This window comes from Equus quagga, chromosome 15 (assembly GCF_021613505.1).
Source record: "Equus quagga isolate Etosha38 chromosome 15, UCLA_HA_Equagga_1.0, whole genome shotgun sequence".
Taxonomy (NCBI): domain Eukaryota; kingdom Metazoa; phylum Chordata; class Mammalia; order Perissodactyla; family Equidae; genus Equus; species Equus quagga.
In genome coordinates this window covers 92,277,864-92,296,173 of record NC_060281.1, presented here as the reverse complement: position 1 = coordinate 92,296,173, position 18,310 = coordinate 92,277,864, and the positions used below count along the sequence as shown (strand labels likewise).

The following is an 18,310-nucleotide window of genomic DNA, read 5'->3' as shown; positions in this document are numbered from 1 at the left end:
GGTGAGTCCCACCTTGACACATGGGGCATTGCACCCGGGTGGCTCACACGCAAGATGCAGTGCCGCTGTACAACTCACGTGCTGACTCTCCATGGCATCCTTGAGATCCAGCCCCACATTGCTACATAGATCTTGTTCACCCTCTTGGCTTTACGGGGAATCCTGTGGAGTGAGTCAACCACATGGATGGGCCATTCTGCTCTTGACGGACTCTGAAGCGGTTTCCAGATGTTGCTATTCCGTGAGCACCCTGGTGCCCGACTCCTTTGAGAACTGATGTGGCTTGGCACCTCCTGGTTGACGATGTTCAGGCCTATTCAGTCTTCACCCTCTATCTACTGGGCAACTGCCGTTCTCCCTCTGCTCCCAGCCCGGGCACCCACACCACTCCCGGGCCCTGACCCGAATCTTGCAGAGCCCCACGGAGAGCCGAGGATGCCGATGGGCTGGGTGCCCGGCTCTTTATTTTCGGTTCAAATTCCACCAACCTTTGACTCAAGTGACCCGGATGCTCCACCACTAGAGTCCCGAGGATGGCAGGATTAGAGCCAGGGTCTGTGAGCACTGTCATTGGGTAACAGGGGTCTCGGTGGGGAAGAGAAAGGGAAAGGGAGAAGGTACTCTTCCTCTTATTGAATCAAGCCGTCTTTGGAAACCTTTGGCGGCAGTATTACTGGATGCAAACACAGTGTTTCCTTATGCACACAACCTGTGCTCGCAGACGGTCTGGGGGTGCCAGGCGAGCACCTGCCCCATCTTGGGGAAGAAGAGAGCAGTAAGGTGGTGGGGGCGTAAGCAGCAAGGGGCGTCCCCCACGTCCTGGCTGTTCTCAGATCCTTTCTGCTTTTATGCGGTTGTGCTGTGAGGGGTCCTCCTGAGAGCGCTCCCTGCCGGTCCTTCTAGGAGGACCCAGACGGGAGACTGGAGGGGGTGGGGGATGGGGACCCTGCTAAAAAAAATTACTCGTGGCACTCGTTGAAAGGGCAAAGCAGACTTTAAAGATAGATTTTATTTATCATCAGCAGTTCAGTTTTAGAACATTTGCCCAAATTTAGAACATCACCCAAAACAGTTTCCCCATTCCCATTTACAGTCACTCCCTGTTCCCACCCCCAGACCCAGGGACTGTCGAGATAGGTATAGGCCCCACTGCAGTGGGGAGAGAGATGAGGCTCAACTCTCAATACAACAAGGAAAAGGGGGGATTTACAGCCAATGAGCCGGGGGGAGGGGTCAGCAGATGGAAAATTCCTAAGAGGAAACTGTCAGGGGTGAGGGGGATTCTGGTTACACCCACCTAATGGGATTCTTGCTGAAGGCAGGCCAGGCACCGGACATCCCCCGGGGCAGGGGTGGGAGGATGAGGAATTTGGTGAGATGCCCAGGGGGATTAGATATCGAGGATGGGGGATTCTTGCCAAACTGACTTAGCAGGATTCTTGCTAAACTTGGGCTCTTGAGGACATGCCCAGGGACAAGGCCTAGTTGGAAAACAGGGCTCAGCGGAGCCCGCTAGAGCTTGGTCAAGGAGAGACTGTCAACTCCCCGGTTCCACCATGCCTCCTGTGACCTGGGACGAGTCATCACTCTGCCCACGCAAACTTGTTTCCTCGTGTAGATTGGTGTGGAGGGCCATAGAGCCGTGTCCGGGGGCCTTCGGTGTCAGCTGCTGCTGTTACTGTCATCGTTCGTGGCAAAGGTAGACTCTGGCTCCACCCCCTCGTCCGTCTGCTTCACTGGGACGAATGAGTGGGAAACCTGGCGCCTGAGCGGTCATTAGCCGGGAAGGAATCCCAGTGTGGCTCGAGGGGCCTTTGTGAGTCATGCTGAGTAGTGGCAGCTGGCCCAGCCCCCAGCGACCGTCTTCCCAGCGGGGCTTGTTTATGAACCAAGATCCCCAGAAGGAAGAAGGAAGGAAGTCAGAGGAGGAGCAGTGATGACACCCTGCCACCCCAGCCAGGCCCCTTCCCCTTCTCCCGCCCACCCACACTGTTTTCTGTGTGGAGTACACCTGCAGGAGGGCGTCCGTGCCTCTGGGGGCCCAGACTGAGACAGGGCTTTCTCAGTAACACCAGGCACCTGCTGAGCATGACATGTGGGGCGGGGATGGCTGGTGCCCCCCATAGGCACCTTGACTCGTAAGTTGAGTGGAGAGCCCTTCCGGAGAAATGGGGAAGGGCAGCGCCCTGGGAGTGTTGGGTGGGGGGACCAGGGAGAAGTCCAGAGTCAGCCAGGAGGGCAGAGGCCAGGCAGGCACCCAGGGAACCCCCGAAGAGGCCAGGGAACCAAGTCTCCAGCAAAGCTGCTCACAGCTGTCTGGGCAGGAGGTGTCAGAATCACCTGGGGAGCTCGGTCCCACTCTTCTGGGGCTGGGCTCCTGACCAGTCTGCCTTTACTCCCCTACATGGTGCTGATGAGCTCAGGGTTCAGGAACCACTGGCCCCGGGCTCAGGTTTCAGCCCTTGCTCTTCAGGGTGCTGTCCTGCATGCGTTGCCAGGCGCCCACTTCCCCTCTCGAAAGATGGAGGCTCTGTGAGAGGGCGGTGGAGGGCTCCCCCTCCAGAACACGGGGTGGGTGAGCTCGTTTGTTCAGAGCTTCAGGCCAGCAGGCGGAAGGGGACCCTGTGTGGAGGGACACAGCCCCGGGGTGCTGACTATCCAGGAAAGAGGCAAGGCATGCGAATCCGAGCCCTCGAGTACAGACAGGTGTGGGGGGCCCTGGCGGGGGTCCTTTCCAAGCTAGCGCTGAGCCTCAGCAACCCATCTGAGGAGGCAAGGCCATCCTGGTCCATCCTCAGACACCAAGAGCCCACCATGCCACCCTAGTGACTGAGGGCCTCCTGCAGGCCAGGCCCCGGGGATCCCAAGAACAGGAAGATATCTGCCCCCCAGGCCCCCAGGTTCACAGTCGGTAGCAGAGAGGCTGGGAAGGGAGGACACTGCCGATAAGCAGAGAGCCAGCGCAGGCCCTGCCCCGGGGCCACCAGGTGGCTTGGATGGTGCGGTTATTTTGGGGGGAGGGGAGGGTTGGGATCAGTGAGTCTGGAGTTTCAAGGGAGGGATTTTCCAAAGTGGAGATGTTGATGTCCCAGCTCGTAGCACAGCAGGAGCACGGGATTCATGGGGAGGCGCTGGTCACAGTAGCTGGAGGGCCGGCCGAAGGAGTCCAGTCAGTGACTGGCCGGATGCTGTTGGGGCAGGATGGGGGCCCGAAGGCACTGCCCGGGGGGCCCGGTGCCTGGGAGCATCCAGGGGCAGTCGCCAGGGTCGGTGGAGCCCAGGGAAGCTGGAGCCCTGCCACTGTCAGGAATTTCTTCCTTCAGTCTTTCCCTTCTCTCTTCGCCTTTTGCGAATTTTCTCTGTTGCTCAATCCCCTCGGCCCTGTTTCCTCTCCTGAGCAAGTGACTTTATATCAAGTCCTAGAATTCTGTCCTCTCCCATTCTTCCTCATCTTTTGTGTGTCTAGCTAGACTCACAACTCACGTTCCAGTGGGGACATCAGACTTGATTTTTTAAAATATTTTATGTAAGTCTCAAATGAGATTGGGGCCTCAGGTCTCTGGCTTGACCCTTTGCTTTATTCAAGCCTGGCACTTGAGACTGGCTGTATGCGGTTTCCCAAACTTCTGTGCCTGGGTTGCTTGCCTCATGCCTGGAAACTTGGCCGGAGACAGGCTGGCAAGTCTGACTACGCCCCTTCCAGCGTTGCCCTGGCACCTGCACTCCAGCCCTCACCAAACTGTGAGGACTTCCTGCTCTCAGGCAGTCTCCCCATTCGACCGCCAGTTCTGTGGCACTTGGCCCCAAGAGCCCACTGAAGTGCCTGGGAACAGCTGTGTGAATGTGGAGATGCCATCAAGACTTGTACACACTTGTTCACAGCAGCACTAACCATGACAGCCCCAAATTGGAAAGTACCCAAGTGTCCATCAGCTGGTGAGTAGATAAACAAAAGGTGGCACATCCGTGCAGTGGAATATTATGCAGCCATGAAAAAGGAAGAAAATTCTGACACATGTTAAAACATAGATGAACCTCAAGGACATTATGCTAAGAGAAATAAGCTAGACACAAAACGGACAAATACTGTATGATTCCGCTTGTATGAAGTACCTGGGATCAGCAAATTCCTAGAGACAGAAGGTGGAATGGAGGTTACCAGGGGCTGAGAGGAGGGTGGGAACGGGGAGTTATTGCTTAATGGGTACAGAGTTTCTGTTTGGGATGATGAAAAAGTTCTGGAGATGGATGGTGGTGGTGGTTGCGCAACATTGTGGATGCACTTAATGCCACTGAATTATGCACTTAAATATGGTTAAAATGGTAAATTTTATGGTATGCATATTTTATCACCATTTTTTAAAGAGTTAAAATGCCCACAGGGTGCAGGGGTGGTCATGGAAGTACAGATTCAGCGAATTGCCCCCTCCATGAAATCCCCCACCATCAATGGGCGCAGTTGGCCCCTGCTCGGTATAGCCTGGTGGAGAACCCCCGCTCACAGCCTCCCCTCTCCCAGCCACCCCTGGGGCCCCAGCACCATCACCTGTGAGAGGGCGGGCGCCTGGCTCTCAGGGGCCCCCGGTGCACGTGGCGAATGCTCACTCTGCCAAATAAATATTTTACTATATTGTATATACATTAAACATATTTATATTATATATTATATACATATATGTTTAGGCACGGAGATACCGCAGTGAATGAAACAGACAAAAGCCCTGTCCTCAGGGAGTTTACGTTCTTGCCAGGGAGGCAAACATCAACCAAAATAAAGACAAGAGCCACGGGACGCGTCAGGCAGGAAGGAGATGGGCTGGGGCACGTGGTTTTCAGTCGGGATGTCAGGGCTGGCTGCTGTCATGGGGGATGGTGTCACAGCCATGCTCATGCCATCCACGTGTGCCGGGGCCTCCGTGTGCCTGGGGGGTGCCTTCCTGGGTGCCTTGGGGGCGTTCAGAGATGGATGAGGCTTGGCCCAGGTGGCAGGGACACGAGCATGAGAGAAACTGACATCGCCTCTTAACCACCGACTTGGAGGGGCGGGTCCCAGGGTCTCTCCCGCCGAGAACATAAAATGGGTAGTCATTGTTTTCAACAAGCGCTTGAGGAAGGTTTTAGGCTGTAAAAGTTGTTAACATATAAAACCACTGGAGTAGGTCCTTGTACAGATTCCCTGGGATTTGTCCTGAGGAAGTGCACCACTGCCACTGTGGAGAGAGCGTGGTGATGGGACCCGGGCCCCCCTTGCTCTGTTGAGGTCCAGTTTGGGACCCTCTATCTTTTTATCTTTAACTGGCACACCAGACAGCGCATCCATTTTTAGTGTATAATTCAACCATTTTTAGTGATTTGCAGTGGTACAACTATCACCACAATCCAGTTTTAGAATATTTGTGTCACCCCAAAATGGTGTCCTCTTACCCTCTCACAGTCATTCCCTGTTCCCACCCCCAGACTCAGGCTGATCTCCTTTTTGTATAGATTCGCCCATTCTGTGCGTTTCATGTAAATAGCATGATGCTGTATTATGTGGTCTTTCGTGACTCGCTTCTTCCGCTTAGCATGACGTTTCTGAGGGTCATCCACGTCATCACAAGTATCAGCACTTCATTCCTTTTTATGGCTGAATCAGAGTCCGTTGTGTGTGTTTATGTCCCGTGTTGTGTTTGCCCATTCACCAAATGACGTACACTTGGGTTGTTTCCAGCTGCCGTGAGCACGAACACACAAGTCTTTGTGGACACTGGGAGTGGAAGGCTGGGTCGGGCAGCCACGTTGAACTTTGTGAGGCCCTGCCCTGCTTTTCCAGAGTGGCAGAAGCACTGCACATCCCTAGTGGCAGTGTGAGAGGGTTCCTGTTTGCCCACATCCTCGCCAACACTTTTACCACCTGTCTTTTTTATTGTAGCTATCCAGGGGGCCTTGCTTTATCTTTTTAAGTGATGCTGGAGCCTGCTTGGGATCAGAGAAGGGCAGCAAAGAGGTAAAAATGTAGGCGAGAGAGCTTGGAGAACAGGTTGTAGTAATAAGAGGATCTGGAGACCCCGTTTCTCTCCCATGGAGGTGCTCTGGTCTTCTCTGAGAAGACCCTCCCCAGGGAGTCAGTTACGGTGCAAACATGTGGAGCTCAGTCAGGAGCGCTGGGGAGGGCCTGCTGGACTGTGCTGGGCGCTGACAGTGGGCACAGAGGAAACCACCATCTACAAGGAGGCAAGTGAGGAAGGAACGGGCATTTCCTCCTTTGGACAGTTTAGTCCTTGCCGCCCTGAGGCCAAGGTGAGTGCGAGGACCCTGTGGATGTCCATCGGTTGCCCGACTGGCCATGCCTACAAACAGTAGCTGGAGTAGCCCCGGTTCTCTGCTGAGCCGCTCAGGGCAGCACTCAGACCTGTCCAACCTGGGCCGCCCCCACTCCCCTGCCCCACCTGGGCTTCCCCCGCCCCCCCGCCTCCCTGGCATAGATGCATGGGGTAGTTTTCTAGGCAGACCTCGGGGCGACTGTCCACCAGGCCCACCCCCAACAGTCGTTCCTTTGAGGCCCCCACCTTGTCCAACCCCAGGGGAGACAAGCGGGGATGCAGATGTCCTCCTGAGCGCCAGGTGTGAGCAGGACCCCCCACCCCGTCTCCCGCCTCCCCAGTCCCCATCGCAGCAGCAGGTACATTCCTCAACTTGACCCTGAGACCCTGAGGGGCCCTCATGGGCATCTGGAGTGCTCTTGGGTTTTTCCCTCAACCGCCATTTCCTGGTCCTCTCCCTTCGGTCATCTGTTTTTCCAAACCTGGTCCCCCGCTTGTTTACTTCTCTGGTGCTTTAAATAGCCGCATGAGAATGTTGTTTGGGGCCGGACTGAGTCGAGCCAGCCGCCGGTCTCACTTTGTGTTATTCATGCTGCTTCCGCTCTGCTCAACATGCTCTGGTCTCTGGAGCTCAGCCAGGCTGGGGATGGCCTTTCCCACTGGAAGAGATCCAGGGTCCCTGTCTGGGGCCACCTCGAGGGCTGGGGGCCCAAGGAGGAGCTGCCTGCAGAACCATGGCCCAGGTCTGCTCTGGAGGCTGGCTTGTGCCACAGCCTGTGGGGCCAGGGGGCCACAGGGCTGGATGTCACTGCTGGGGGTGGACAATGGGAACAAGCCCCACTCATCACCAGGCCGGCTGTGCTCTCAGGGGCGGCAGCCACGGGATGTCCCCCACCCTCAGTCCAAGGCAGTGCATGCTGTTATTGGGGTCACTAGCTGGGGTGGTACAGACCCTGAGGGTTCCTCAGGGCACCTCCAGACGTGAGGCAGACTGGCCAGCCAGACACGTGTTATTCAGCGTCTCCAAATGCCCCCACAGGAAACCAGCCACTTGAGAAGGAAGCCTGGCTTTTCTGGGCTTTAGAGAAAACCATGACGCATTGGTGTTCCCGTAACCAATAGGCTCCTGGTGGGGGACGGGAATGATTTTCCACACAGAGATCAAAAAAGTAGAGCCCAGGGGTGGTCGGAAGCCTTGATCTTAATGAGCCAGGCTGTGGGGGCGTGGCTTCCCGCAAAGCCGCCTCAAAAGGCATCCGAGGCCGGGAGCTCTCCGTGCTCCTGTCGAGCAGCACTCCTATCCGGCCGCACAGGCCTCTCGGAGCAGCAGGGCCGAGGATGCGAGAGATGCTGTCTGCCCCCGCCACTATGCAGGGCCTTCTGCGGTGCTTCCACCCCCGCTGGGGGGGCCGGAGCCGGGTAGCCTCTGCCGAAAAGTACCTGTGTGCTCGGGGCACTGACCTGTGGACCTGCATCCGAAACCTCGTGAGCAAGGGCAAGGTGGGCCAGGTGGGCCAGGTGGGCCGGGCAGGCTGTGCTACGGCAGGGTCTCTGCCATCTCGATGTCTCAGTTGCCTCCTTTCCCTGTCCCTCTGCCTGCCCAGTCTCCAGGCTGCTTGTCGGCTGTGATCATCAGTTCTCGAGGGGAGAGGGGCTCAGTGGTTACCATTCTTTGAGGGAAAGACAGGGGTGTCTCCTGCCACACCTGCTTCTGTTTCCCTTTTTTTTCTTTTTTTTTTTTTGCTAAGGAACATTCTCCCTGAGCTAACATCTGTGCCAGTTGTCCTCTAGTTTGTATGTGGGACGCCGCCACAGCACGGCTGCCCCTGAGTGGTGTAGGTCCATGCCCAGGGACCAAACCTGGGCCACTAATGCACAACGTGCTGCACTTGACCACTAGGCCACGGGTCAGCCCTGTTTCCCTTTTGTAAAACTCCCAGCGATGGTGTTAACCTCTCCCTTCCCTTGGGAGGGGGAGGAACGGCACCTGCCCCTTCCTTCCTGGGCGGCCAGGACACGCGAGTTGGAGGTGATGGAGTCTGGTAGAAAGCCAGGAGTTCTGCTGGTCCCAGAGCGTGGAAGGGTCCTGGTGTCATCCTCCTCCTGCCTCCCCTGCTGGAGACCGACTTAGCCCCGGGCCCTGCCTGAAGCCTGGGATTCATTCTAGCAGAGATGCGCCGCTGGGAGGTTTCCTTCTCTGAGTGCTTTCTAAGCAACAGGTCCCTGCTCACAGACCCTGCCCCTCGGGCAGAGTCCCTGTAGCCCGGGAGTTGTGGCCCCTAAGAACCTCCTGGGACAGATGCAGAACAAGAACCTGTGACCACACAGCCCCAGGAGGGAGACACCCTGCCACCTTTTGTTTTTCTGTGTCGATCCAGCTGTACACTTCGGATCCTTGGGAATGTTAACCCATAGGACCTGGAAGGGGAGATGAGGAGGGCCCACCCCCAGGAGTGCCTGTGATGCGCCTCCGTGCTGAGCAGGTGCAGGGGGACAGGCCCAGGGGCACACACCTGCGAGGGAGAGGCCTCTGGACCTTGTTTTCCAGCTGCCTCACCTGCAGAAGGCCCAGGTGGCTGTCGCCTTTCGGGTCCCTTGTAGTGAGTAAACGTGTGATGCCTGTTCTGAGCGCCCCTCTAGACCTGGCACTATGCTTAGTACTGTTGTGTGTGTGTGTGTACACGCATTTATGTGCAGAAATCGTGAGGCGTGGTCCCTGCTCTTAACCAGCTAGCCTAGTGGCAGAAATGAACTGTGGCTCAAAGCAAGTGATGAGACCACAAGGCCCTGTACAAGGAATGCCAGGTTATATGGTGTCGGACAGTGGCTGCTGACCTGGCTTCACACCAGGACCTCCTGGTGGGTTTCCCTTATGTCAACCCCAGATCCCACCTGGAGCCACTAGTCCAGCTCCGCAGGTGGAGCCTGGGGAGGTATTCTTTTAACAAGATCTCCCCAGGTGCTTCGTCACCTGGCCCAGCCCGCTTGTGGGTAGTGAGTGCTTCCCAAAAGGGGGAATGGAGCCCCTGTGGATGGGGGGCACGTGGCCTGCCCACAAAGCTCAATGTATCCTACAGCACACAAGTTGTTAGGTGGTGTTAAACAGCATGGTCCTGCAGACTGGAGCTTAGACTATGCTCTGCGGGAGTGGAAGTTAGAGGGGCTTCCTCCAGCCCCCCTCACTAGCTGTGTGATCTGGGGCTGGGCTCTGGGTCCTTCTGGGCCTGACCTTAAGCCACAGGACTGGCCTGGGCTGGAGGCCCCTCCAGGCCTCACAGGCATTAAGGGAGAAAGCAGTCTCGAATGCTGGGATGGCATGCCCCCAGGGAAGTTGCTATTGAAAATGGGGTTCCTGAAATGTCACTGAAACCGATGGCTCAGCCTCTACTAAGCTGCAGGTAGTGATGGTGGATGGCGTGGCTCCCAGCTCCTGGGCTGCCAGCGTGGACTTCAGCTCCCATCTGGAAGGAACGGAAGGAGGGCAGAGTGCAGGGCCCCGAACTGTTGCCAGCTCATACCTGGGGTGAGCCTGAGCCCCAGGCAGCAAAGGTCTGAAAGCCGAGGGCCCTAAGGTTTCAGGGGTTTCCAGCAGGTTCTCTCCTCTCTCTGGACCCTTCTTGGTGTCTGGTAGAGGTGCCGGCCGCATTCCAGCTCTGATTCAGCTCAGGAGTGGAGAAGTAGCAGGTTTGGGCTGCTGCCCGGCAGGGCATCTGATAATCGTGACTCCTTGCTTTCAGCTGGACCCCCAGGCCCTGCAGGACAGAGACTGGCAGCGGACCGTCATCGCCATGAACGGGGTATGTACCCACGGGGCTGTTGGTGCCCACTTCCCCCAGAAGGTTAGGGTGGCCCCAGTGCCTTCCAAAACAGTCAAGAGGAGGCTGAGCTGGGCTGGTACCTGAGGGAGAGTATGGCTGGGGGAGGGGGAAGCCCTGCAGGTCAGGACTGCTGCACAGGAAGGGGTCAGTTTGGGGTCTGGAGTGCAGTCACCCACCAGGTGCTGAGCATCCTCCTTGAACAGTGATGCAGTGGCACCACCAGGACAGACAGGGCCCCCACCCTGGGATCTGCCCCTAGAAACTAAGGGCCCTGATTAGCTTTCAGTGCCCCAGAAGGGTTTAATCTTAAGAAAGACACTACCGCACACAAAAAAAGGTCCCGGCATATGTGACAGAATGTTAGCTTTTGGTAGGTGATTCGTGGCTTTTTGTTACAGTAGTTTCTATACTTTTTCTCTAGTTATTTTTTTATTATGATTAAGAAAGGAAGAGCACAGTGGGGATTGTTGGGGGCCGTTCTACAGAAGCCGGTCCTTTAGTCACCGTAACTGTTCCTGGCTCTTGCTGAGTTGGCCAGGGGGCTGCCCCCAGTTGGCCCGCTTGCCCAGGGGGTAGAAGGACCTCGGGGCCCCTGGGGACTCAGGCCGTGAGGACGAGAATGCTGAGGCGACCACGTCCCTTCTTCCCGTGCAGATCGAAGTGAAACTCTCAGTCAAGTTCACCAGCAGGGAGTTCAGCTTGAAGAGAATGCCCTCCCGAAAACAGACAGGGGTCTTTGGAGTCAAGATTGCCGTGGTCACCAAGTGAGTGGCAAGGGGCTTGGGCTCACACGTCTCTTGTCCCCATGGCCTACCTCCCTACCCAGGTGTTTCTGGAGGAAAGAGCGGGTGTGGGTCTCCCCTCTCTGTGTGTGGCACGGTCGCTGCACAAGACGCCTCCCAAGCCCGTGGGACACTGTGCGCTTAGCTGCCTCCCGTGTTTACTGTGAAACTTGTCCCATCAGCTCCGGAATGTCCTTGCCCTCTTCCTGTGTGGATGGGCTGCCTCCCACACGACTCCCGGAGCTGTGCAAGGGTGGGGTTTTCGTCCCTCACTTGGAATTTGTCATGATCAGGGTTCCCGTAGAGTGACGAGAATCCCTGCCCCTTTGTGACGGGTCAGTTGTCAGAAGCCTGTTATTGGATTGAGGGCCATTCTCGGGGACACAGGCCGCTTCCTCCCAGAAGCCATTTGCTTCTGGGATGGAATCCAGCCAGGCCGCTGACCTCGCCGGTCATCCAGTCCGGGGCCTGCATCAGGAGTCCCCCACACCGAATTGTGTCGAAACGCTGATCCCCGCCCCGCCTCTGAAGGGCTCCGGGCGTGAGCAGGGAGGACTCATCAGCAGCCACCGCAAATAAGCCCGTGAGTGAGGGCAGCTTGGGAAAGAGCTCTGGCTCCTGAGTCCAGTGGCTAAACTAGACTAGCTGCTGAAGCCAGGCCTCCAGTCGGCGCCAGCTGCCGTTTCTGAAGTATTCTTACCCCAGCGTCCTGCACGGAGAGGCCGGAACTGTCCATTGCTAAGACTTGGAAGAGAAAAGTGTTGAGAGCCACAGGCTTCCAAGCACTGGCGTCGGGCAGCCCGGGGGCGCCGTCCCCACGGCAGGCGGGGGTTGAGCAGCCATGTGCAGGGCTCACCTCACGCTGAGGCTGGAGGGGCAGGATTCACCTCACGGGCAGCAAGTGGGTGGCAGGGCCAAGACCGGGTCCCATCTCCCGACTCAGAGGCCAGACTGCTTTCTAAGGATGCTGTGCTGCCATCCGTTAACCCAAAGCCTGCGGTCTTTTCACTGGACTTCCCAGGGCCAACTTCGCTTAGAAAAGCCCACTGGCCTTCCCCCAAAGATCCCAGGCCCTGACAGGACATAAGCAGCGACGGTCGTGAGCTCGCAGAGCAGCTGAGGCTGTGTGCGCAGCCCGAACCTGAGCTCCTCAGCGCCTCACCTGCAGGTGCGCCGACAGCCCTAGCAGGGCTGCTGGCGCTGAGCGTGTTTCCCTCCTCGGCAGGAGGGAGAGGTCCAAGGTGCCCTACATTGTGCGCCAGTGCGTGGAGGAGATCGAGCGCCGGGGCATGGAGGAGGTGGGCATCTACCGCGTGTCCGGAGTGGCCACGGACATCCAGGCGCTGAAGGCGGCCTTTGACGTCAGTGAGTGTCGGCCTGGGCCATGGGTCGGAGGTGCGGGCGTGGTGCAGAGACTTGCAGGGCGCCTCTGGAGCCCGTGCTTGTTGTCTCATGCTCTGCACCTTTGCTTCACGTAGTGGCCTATTATTTTAAAAATCAGAGCAAAAAGGAGTTGTGGGAGGAGGTTCTGCAGAAGCCATTTCTTAGCCCGTCCTAACCGTGCATGCATGAGTTGTGCAGGGTTGGACTGGGGGCTTCCCCGTGGAGTGGCCCTGCCTCCCACTGGGTCTCGGCCTGCTTGCCCTGGGGGTGGCTAAGAGGTCTGACTGCCAGTGAAGCAGTGCAAAGGGCTCTGAGGTGACCCAGCTCCTCACAGTGCTGTGGCATCTCAGTCTTCCTCACCCTCACACGCCAAGAAGTCGGTGCAACTGCCCCAGTTGACAGACGAGGTCACTGAGACCCCAGAGGATCCTCAGTGGAAGGTGGCAGAGCCAGGACTCGGTCCCTGCGTACTCTGCCCTCCCTGGCCCGGAGCCCTGGAAGGCTGAGCTCCCTGGGTGGGCCCTGTCGTCGTTCTTGCTCCCTCTGGGCCACCAGAGTGGACATGGCCTCTGGCTAGGAGGACAAGCGGCCTCCTGAGCCCAAAGGGGAGACCACTTTAAACACTAAAATGGAACCAGTAATCCCAGTGTCTTCCTGTTATCAGAGGACACTGGCGGCCGGGTGGTGGCTGTGGGGCAGAGCCGCCCGATTCCGGCCCGGGCACCACGCCTGTCCCTCTGGCCTCGCAGCTTCCTCGTGGCGGTCGCCCCTTGGCTAGCAGGGGAGTTGTGAGGACAGTTGGATGAGCTGCCCAAGGGGAGGAGCCCGAAAAGTGGTCAGTGTAAGCTGTGCTCAGCTGAGGCCGGAAGAGTGGACCTGAGGAGGGATCCACGAGCAGGCCGCACTCCATCTCTGTGCTCTGTCCAGATAACAAGGACGTGTCGGTGATGATGAGCGAGATGGATGTCAACGCCATCGCCGGGACACTGAAGCTCTACTTCCGCGAGCTGCCCGAGCCCCTCTTCACCGACGAGTTCTACCCCAACTTTGCCGAGGGAATCGGTGAGCACGGAGGCGTCTCCCACCTCCCTCTTGTCCTCTGGTGCCCTTGGGGGTGTCAGCGGTGAGATGAGGGAACCCGAGCTGTGCGCCCTCTGCCACCATCTGCCTTTCAACCCAAACTCTGCGAGTGGCGGGGGACCGAGAACCAAGCCTGTGCTGGGAGGGCTCTGCCCGTCCTCCGGGGGCTGTCCACTGCCCCGGTCCATCCAGGTGGCCCAAGAGGGTGAAGTGGCCACAGTCCTCCTCCCTGGAATACCTGCCTTGCTGCCCCAAGCCCGTCAAGTGTGGCTCCCTGGCCGGCCTGACCCTAAGTCAACCTGAAGGCTGATGTCCAATGTGGGAGCGCTGGTGTATGGGGCAGCTGCAGCCTCGGCGCCCGTCTTCCCCGGGGCCATTCAGCATGGGGCTGGCCCCCAGGGTGCGCAGAGTGACGGGGGAGCTGCCGGGGCCTTGCCACCCTCCTGCCCCTTACTCCCACTTCCTCCTGTGCCATCCTCTCATGCCTCAGGCTCTTCTGAGCAGGAGGCAGGAATGGCCGAGTCAGCCGGGAGGGCAACTGTGCCTGGCGCCACCTGCCAGTGGTCCCCATGTTTCCTTTGACCTCTTTGAGATGTAGAAAGGGTTTTCCTGGTGGCCCGCCCCGATACAGGCACCCATCACCGGGTGCTGCCTGGGGGCCAGTGCTGTGTGGGCTGAGACATTGACTGGCCTGGACCATCCTGTGCCCTCAGACACAGGCCTGGGAGCTCCATCTGACCACTCTTGGAGAGGCCTCCAGCTCGTGGTTGTGACCACAAGAAGTAAGAGTTGCTCCCCTCCTTCTGCAGCTCTTTCAGACCCGGTTGCAAAGGAGAGCTGCATGCTTAACTTGCTGCTGTCACTCCCCGAGGCCAACCTGCTGACCTTCCTCTTCCTTCTAGACCACCTAAAAAGGTAACCCCAGCTCTTCTCCGGGGGCTCAGGGCTCCAGGACCCCCAGGCAGCAAGGGTGATCCACCCATGCTCTGCTGGCTCCTGTGGGACTCCCCAGCACCTGGGGCATCTCTCCCCTCCCCTGTCTGCAGTGACTCCCCCGCTGGATACTAGAGGCGTTGCCGCCCTGCTCCCTCTTCGCCGCCCTTCCCCTCTGCACCATGGGCCTAAGTGAAGAGCGAGGCGGTTCAGCCCCAGCCGTCCGTGTGCTCGGGCTTCCTCTCTCCCAGGTCATGGCTCAGAGGTGGCCCAGCCACCTACCAGTCTCAAGTACTCCTCAGACCCAGAAGAACCCGGGTAGGGTGGCTGTGTGTGGAGCCAGCCCAAGGCAGAAAGGGGTGGTGCCCTCCACCACATGCCCAAGGACTCCAGGTGGCCCCGGCCCTCCACCTCACCTCTGTCCTGGAGGCACTGTCCCAACAGCACCCTCTGCTTCGGCCCTCCGCAGGGTGGCTGAAAAGGAGACGGTGAACAAGATGTCCCTGCACAACCTCGCCACGGTCTTTGGCCCCACGCTCCTCCGGCCCTCGGAGAAGGAAAGCAAGCTCCCGGCCAACCCCAGCCAGCCCATCTCCATGACCGACAGCTGGTCCCTGGAGGTCATGTCCCAGGTACGAGGAGACAGGCTCCAGCCACACCGCCTGGCCTCACAGAGGTGACCTCTGCCTGCCCCACCTGGGTTCTGCCAGTCATTGTCACCCAAACTGAGCAAGAGAGGTGGCCAAGGTTCTGAGCCATGTGGCTGGGAGGGGCAGGGAGGGCTCCTTCCTCTGCACCTTGCTGGGCGTCTCAGGGCCCATCCCACCAGGTGTTCATCCAGGTGCACCCAGACCTCTGGCTGTGAGGGGCTCCTGTCACCAGCACCCTCAGCATGAGGGTGGCCTCAGTCGCCAGGCCCTGGGCTCTGGCCAGGAAGACCTCCCGCCTCCCCCATGAGCACCTCTCTGAGCCCCCTTCCTCCTGCTCTGCTCCGACAGGTCCAGGTGTTGCTGTATTTTCTGCAACTGGAGGCCATCCCTGCCCCAGACAGCAAGAGACAGAGCATCCTATTCTCCACTGAAGTCTAGAGGTCCAACTCCATCTCCGAGAGGCCGGCGGAACAGCCTGGAAACCTCCTGGTGAAACGGGCCATCCGAAGAGTGGGAACCGAATCTTCTTAAGGAGTAACTGGGCCACCCCCAAGGGCCAGGCCGTCTGCCACGAGACAGCCACCCCTGGCGGAAGGCCGAGTGGCCTGGGCGGTTCTGGGCCCCCCAGCCGGTGAGCTCCCAGCTGGCCTCAGACTGGTTTTCCATGCTGCCACCAGAGGGCGCCCCAAGCCAGCACGTCTGAGAGCGCAAGCCTGGCCTGGGCCAGGCGGAGGGAGTGGTTGTTACGAACTTAACTTATCAGAGTTTAAAAGATTTCTACTGGATCACTCATCAAGATACACCCTTTCCAGGGAGACGGGAACACGACCAAATTCCCTCACTGTTGTGTCTTGAATAAACACTGCTGCTGCTTCATACCATAGGGGCCACGCCCCGTCCCTGTGTGGGTGGGGGCATTTCCATTTCCCTGACTTAGAAATTCGACTCCTGTTTGTAACGGGGTTTGGGAAGCTAAGTCAGCACTGTGTAGCGTTTGACCCCTTTCACCTCCTTTCTTCTCTTTTTTTTCTAAAAGGATCTCTGTGTAGAAATGGGTCGTCTTCTTTTCTGTCCTGTTGCTTTGTTTTTGCTGTTCACGTGCCCCTGGGAAGACAGCTCCCCAGGGAGCGGTGTAACTTCCTATACCACACCCCAGGGGGAGGGAGGCCCAGGCTGCGCACTTTATGGCTTGTTCTCTGGGAGAGTGACCCAGTCCACCTTCCCGACCAACCGCCGGGCACACGCTCTCCTCTTTGGCTTAAAAAGAAAGGCCTTGATCTCTGTCTTCCTCCAGCCTGCCGCCCTCGCTGCCCACACTCTCCCTGCCCCTTCTCGTCCCGGAGACAAGATTGCTTTATTCCCTTGCTCTCTGCTGAACAGACTCAGAAAACTTTTGTAAAAGTTTCCTCTCGGCGGCAGCTTGCTGACGGCTTGTTTTAAACTTTGATCAGAATAGCCTTTTGATACTTGAATATTTTTAAGTTTTATACATAGTTTCTAATTTTTTTCCTAACAGATTCAGATACCTAATAAGATAATAGAATGTACTCTGGGGACAGTCTGCGTCCCAGCAGCATTTGTCTTCCTCCAAGCGCCGGCGCTGCTTTCTTCGGGAGCCCTCTCTGAAGCCTCCGGAGCATTGGCAGTGTGGGCAGTTAGGAACAGGGGCTGCTCCCCAGGCCAGGCTGAGGGTGGGGGCGCCCATCCCGGAGCAGGTGGGAGGACAGACCCGCCTGCCGTCCCTGCTCTCCATGTGCCCGTGCAGAAGCCAGGACGTTCTTGGTAACCGTCCTGACTGTCCGACTTAGAGGAAAGAGAACTGGGGAGGCCACTAAGTATTTTGAAGAAACAAATCTAAACAATTGCATCACTTTTTTTAAAAAGAGGAGTTGGGGCGAGGAGAAAAGAAAAAGTAAACTGAGAGGGCCAAAGTTTCCATGTTGGGCTTGCAGGAAGAGAGGATGTTGCTAATGGAGGAGGGAGTGATGGCGTGACTCAGGAAAAGGTGTTTGCTTGTCTTGGGATTATACCAGTAGCCGGTGGCCTGGTGCCATGATCCTTCCCACATCTCTGGGGCAGTAGGGGGTGGGAGGGCTTGCCCGGTGTGTCAATGACAGCTCCTCCCCTTTGCTTGTGGACCTGCTGAGGCAGGCGACAGAAAGCGAAGTCAGTTGAAGATTTTACGTCTGCATACTGTATTTATTTAGCTGTACTTTTTGTTGCAAGGAGAGCAGACCCACCCTTTTAAAAGCAAAGCCGCTCTCCTGGGGGCCGAGGGCAGGGAGCAGCGTCCTCTGCCCACTGTACATTTCTGGATTCAGTGGGTTTCTCGGGCCTCTAGCTCCGGGCCTCCTCCGGCCTAGCTTCCCATCCCTGTCCATCTTAGCAACCCTCCCGCCCTGCAGAGGGAACCACTTTGCTTAGAAAAGCTAAGCCCAGCCTCATTTCTGTTTCCCCTGGTGTCTCAAGATTTGCGTCTGTTGCATTGAAACTGGAAAGCAATATATCAATGTCTGTGCCAATTTTTGTTCCCTCCCACACCCCTCCCATTTTTACTTTTTATTTATATAGAATGTGTGCTGTTTCATGATGGAATGACCACTCTTCCTTGTGTAGCTGTAAAAGCGCCCTTTGCTGGGCCACAGTGGTGGCCGTCACTTGGATCCCCGGCTGCCTCTGTCGTCCCATCTCACACACAGGCCTGTGGGTTGGCAAAGCCAGCATGAGGCGAGTGAAGGCCTGGAGCCCAGAGATGACCTTCCGTGCAGCTCAGCTGCTGGACTCTGCCACAAGAAATGATGCTTTCCTGCCCTGGGTCCTGGGTCTGCAGCAGTGAGCTTGGCTCCCTCAGACAGCAGCCCAGCCTTCCGTTGGTGGGTGGCTGGTCTCTCAGGGCTGCATTCCTGCTTTTGGGCTCAACCATCTATATGCCACCTGGGGGAAAGGACTGCTGACACTTCATTAAAGTTACCTGAGACAACTTGGCCTCAGTGGTGATTGTTACATGAAAAGGAAACCATGATCGGTGCCTCTGGAATGGGGGTTGGGGGTGGGCAGCAAAGCTGGAAGACGTGCCAGTGGAGTGCAGGGCCTGGGCAGCCCTCCGGGAGGGTGGTGTGCCCACACTGTGGAGCAGCCAGGCCCAGCCGGGTCTGCGTGCCCACAGGCAGGCACCACCAGGCAGTGATAGGACACACGGAGCAGCAGCAGCTGCTCTGACGAGTGTGAGCATGGGGCTGTCTATTTTAGGACAGAAGGCAGAGGGGACACCGGCCTGGCACTCCTGTGCGGTGCCATGCCAAGCCCGGGGTCAGGGAGGGCCCCAGCCACACACAGCCTGGCCCTGCACCAGCCCCTCGGTC

The 18,310-nt window shown here is 57.7% G+C and overlaps 1 protein-coding gene across 5 annotated transcripts in view; it reads left to right on the top strand.

The window, feature by feature from the left end:
* BCR (BCR activator of RhoGEF and GTPase) overlaps positions 1–17,933 on the top strand; it is a 123,418-nt gene extending 105,485 nt beyond the window's left edge. For 2 of the 5 annotated variants that reach the window (XM_046638908.1, XM_046638906.1), the window contains 7 exons: positions 10,040–10,099; positions 10,775–10,884; positions 12,128–12,267; positions 13,213–13,347; positions 14,175–14,280; positions 14,768–14,930; positions 15,297–17,933. In XM_046638908.1, the coding sequence (XP_046494864.1) occupies positions 10,040–10,099; positions 10,775–10,884; positions 12,128–12,267; positions 13,213–13,347; positions 14,175–14,280; positions 14,768–14,930; positions 15,297–15,386 (804 nt within the window). In that variant the 3' untranslated portion in view covers positions 15,387–17,933. Of the gene's footprint in view, positions 1–10,039; positions 10,100–10,774; positions 10,885–12,127; positions 12,268–13,212; positions 13,348–14,078; positions 14,281–14,767; positions 14,931–15,296 lie in introns of those variants that run through there. The other 3 variants (XM_046638907.1, XM_046638905.1, XM_046638909.1) reach the window with 2 other exon arrangements.
* The last annotated feature ends 377 nt before the right edge of the window (positions 17,934–18,310 follow it).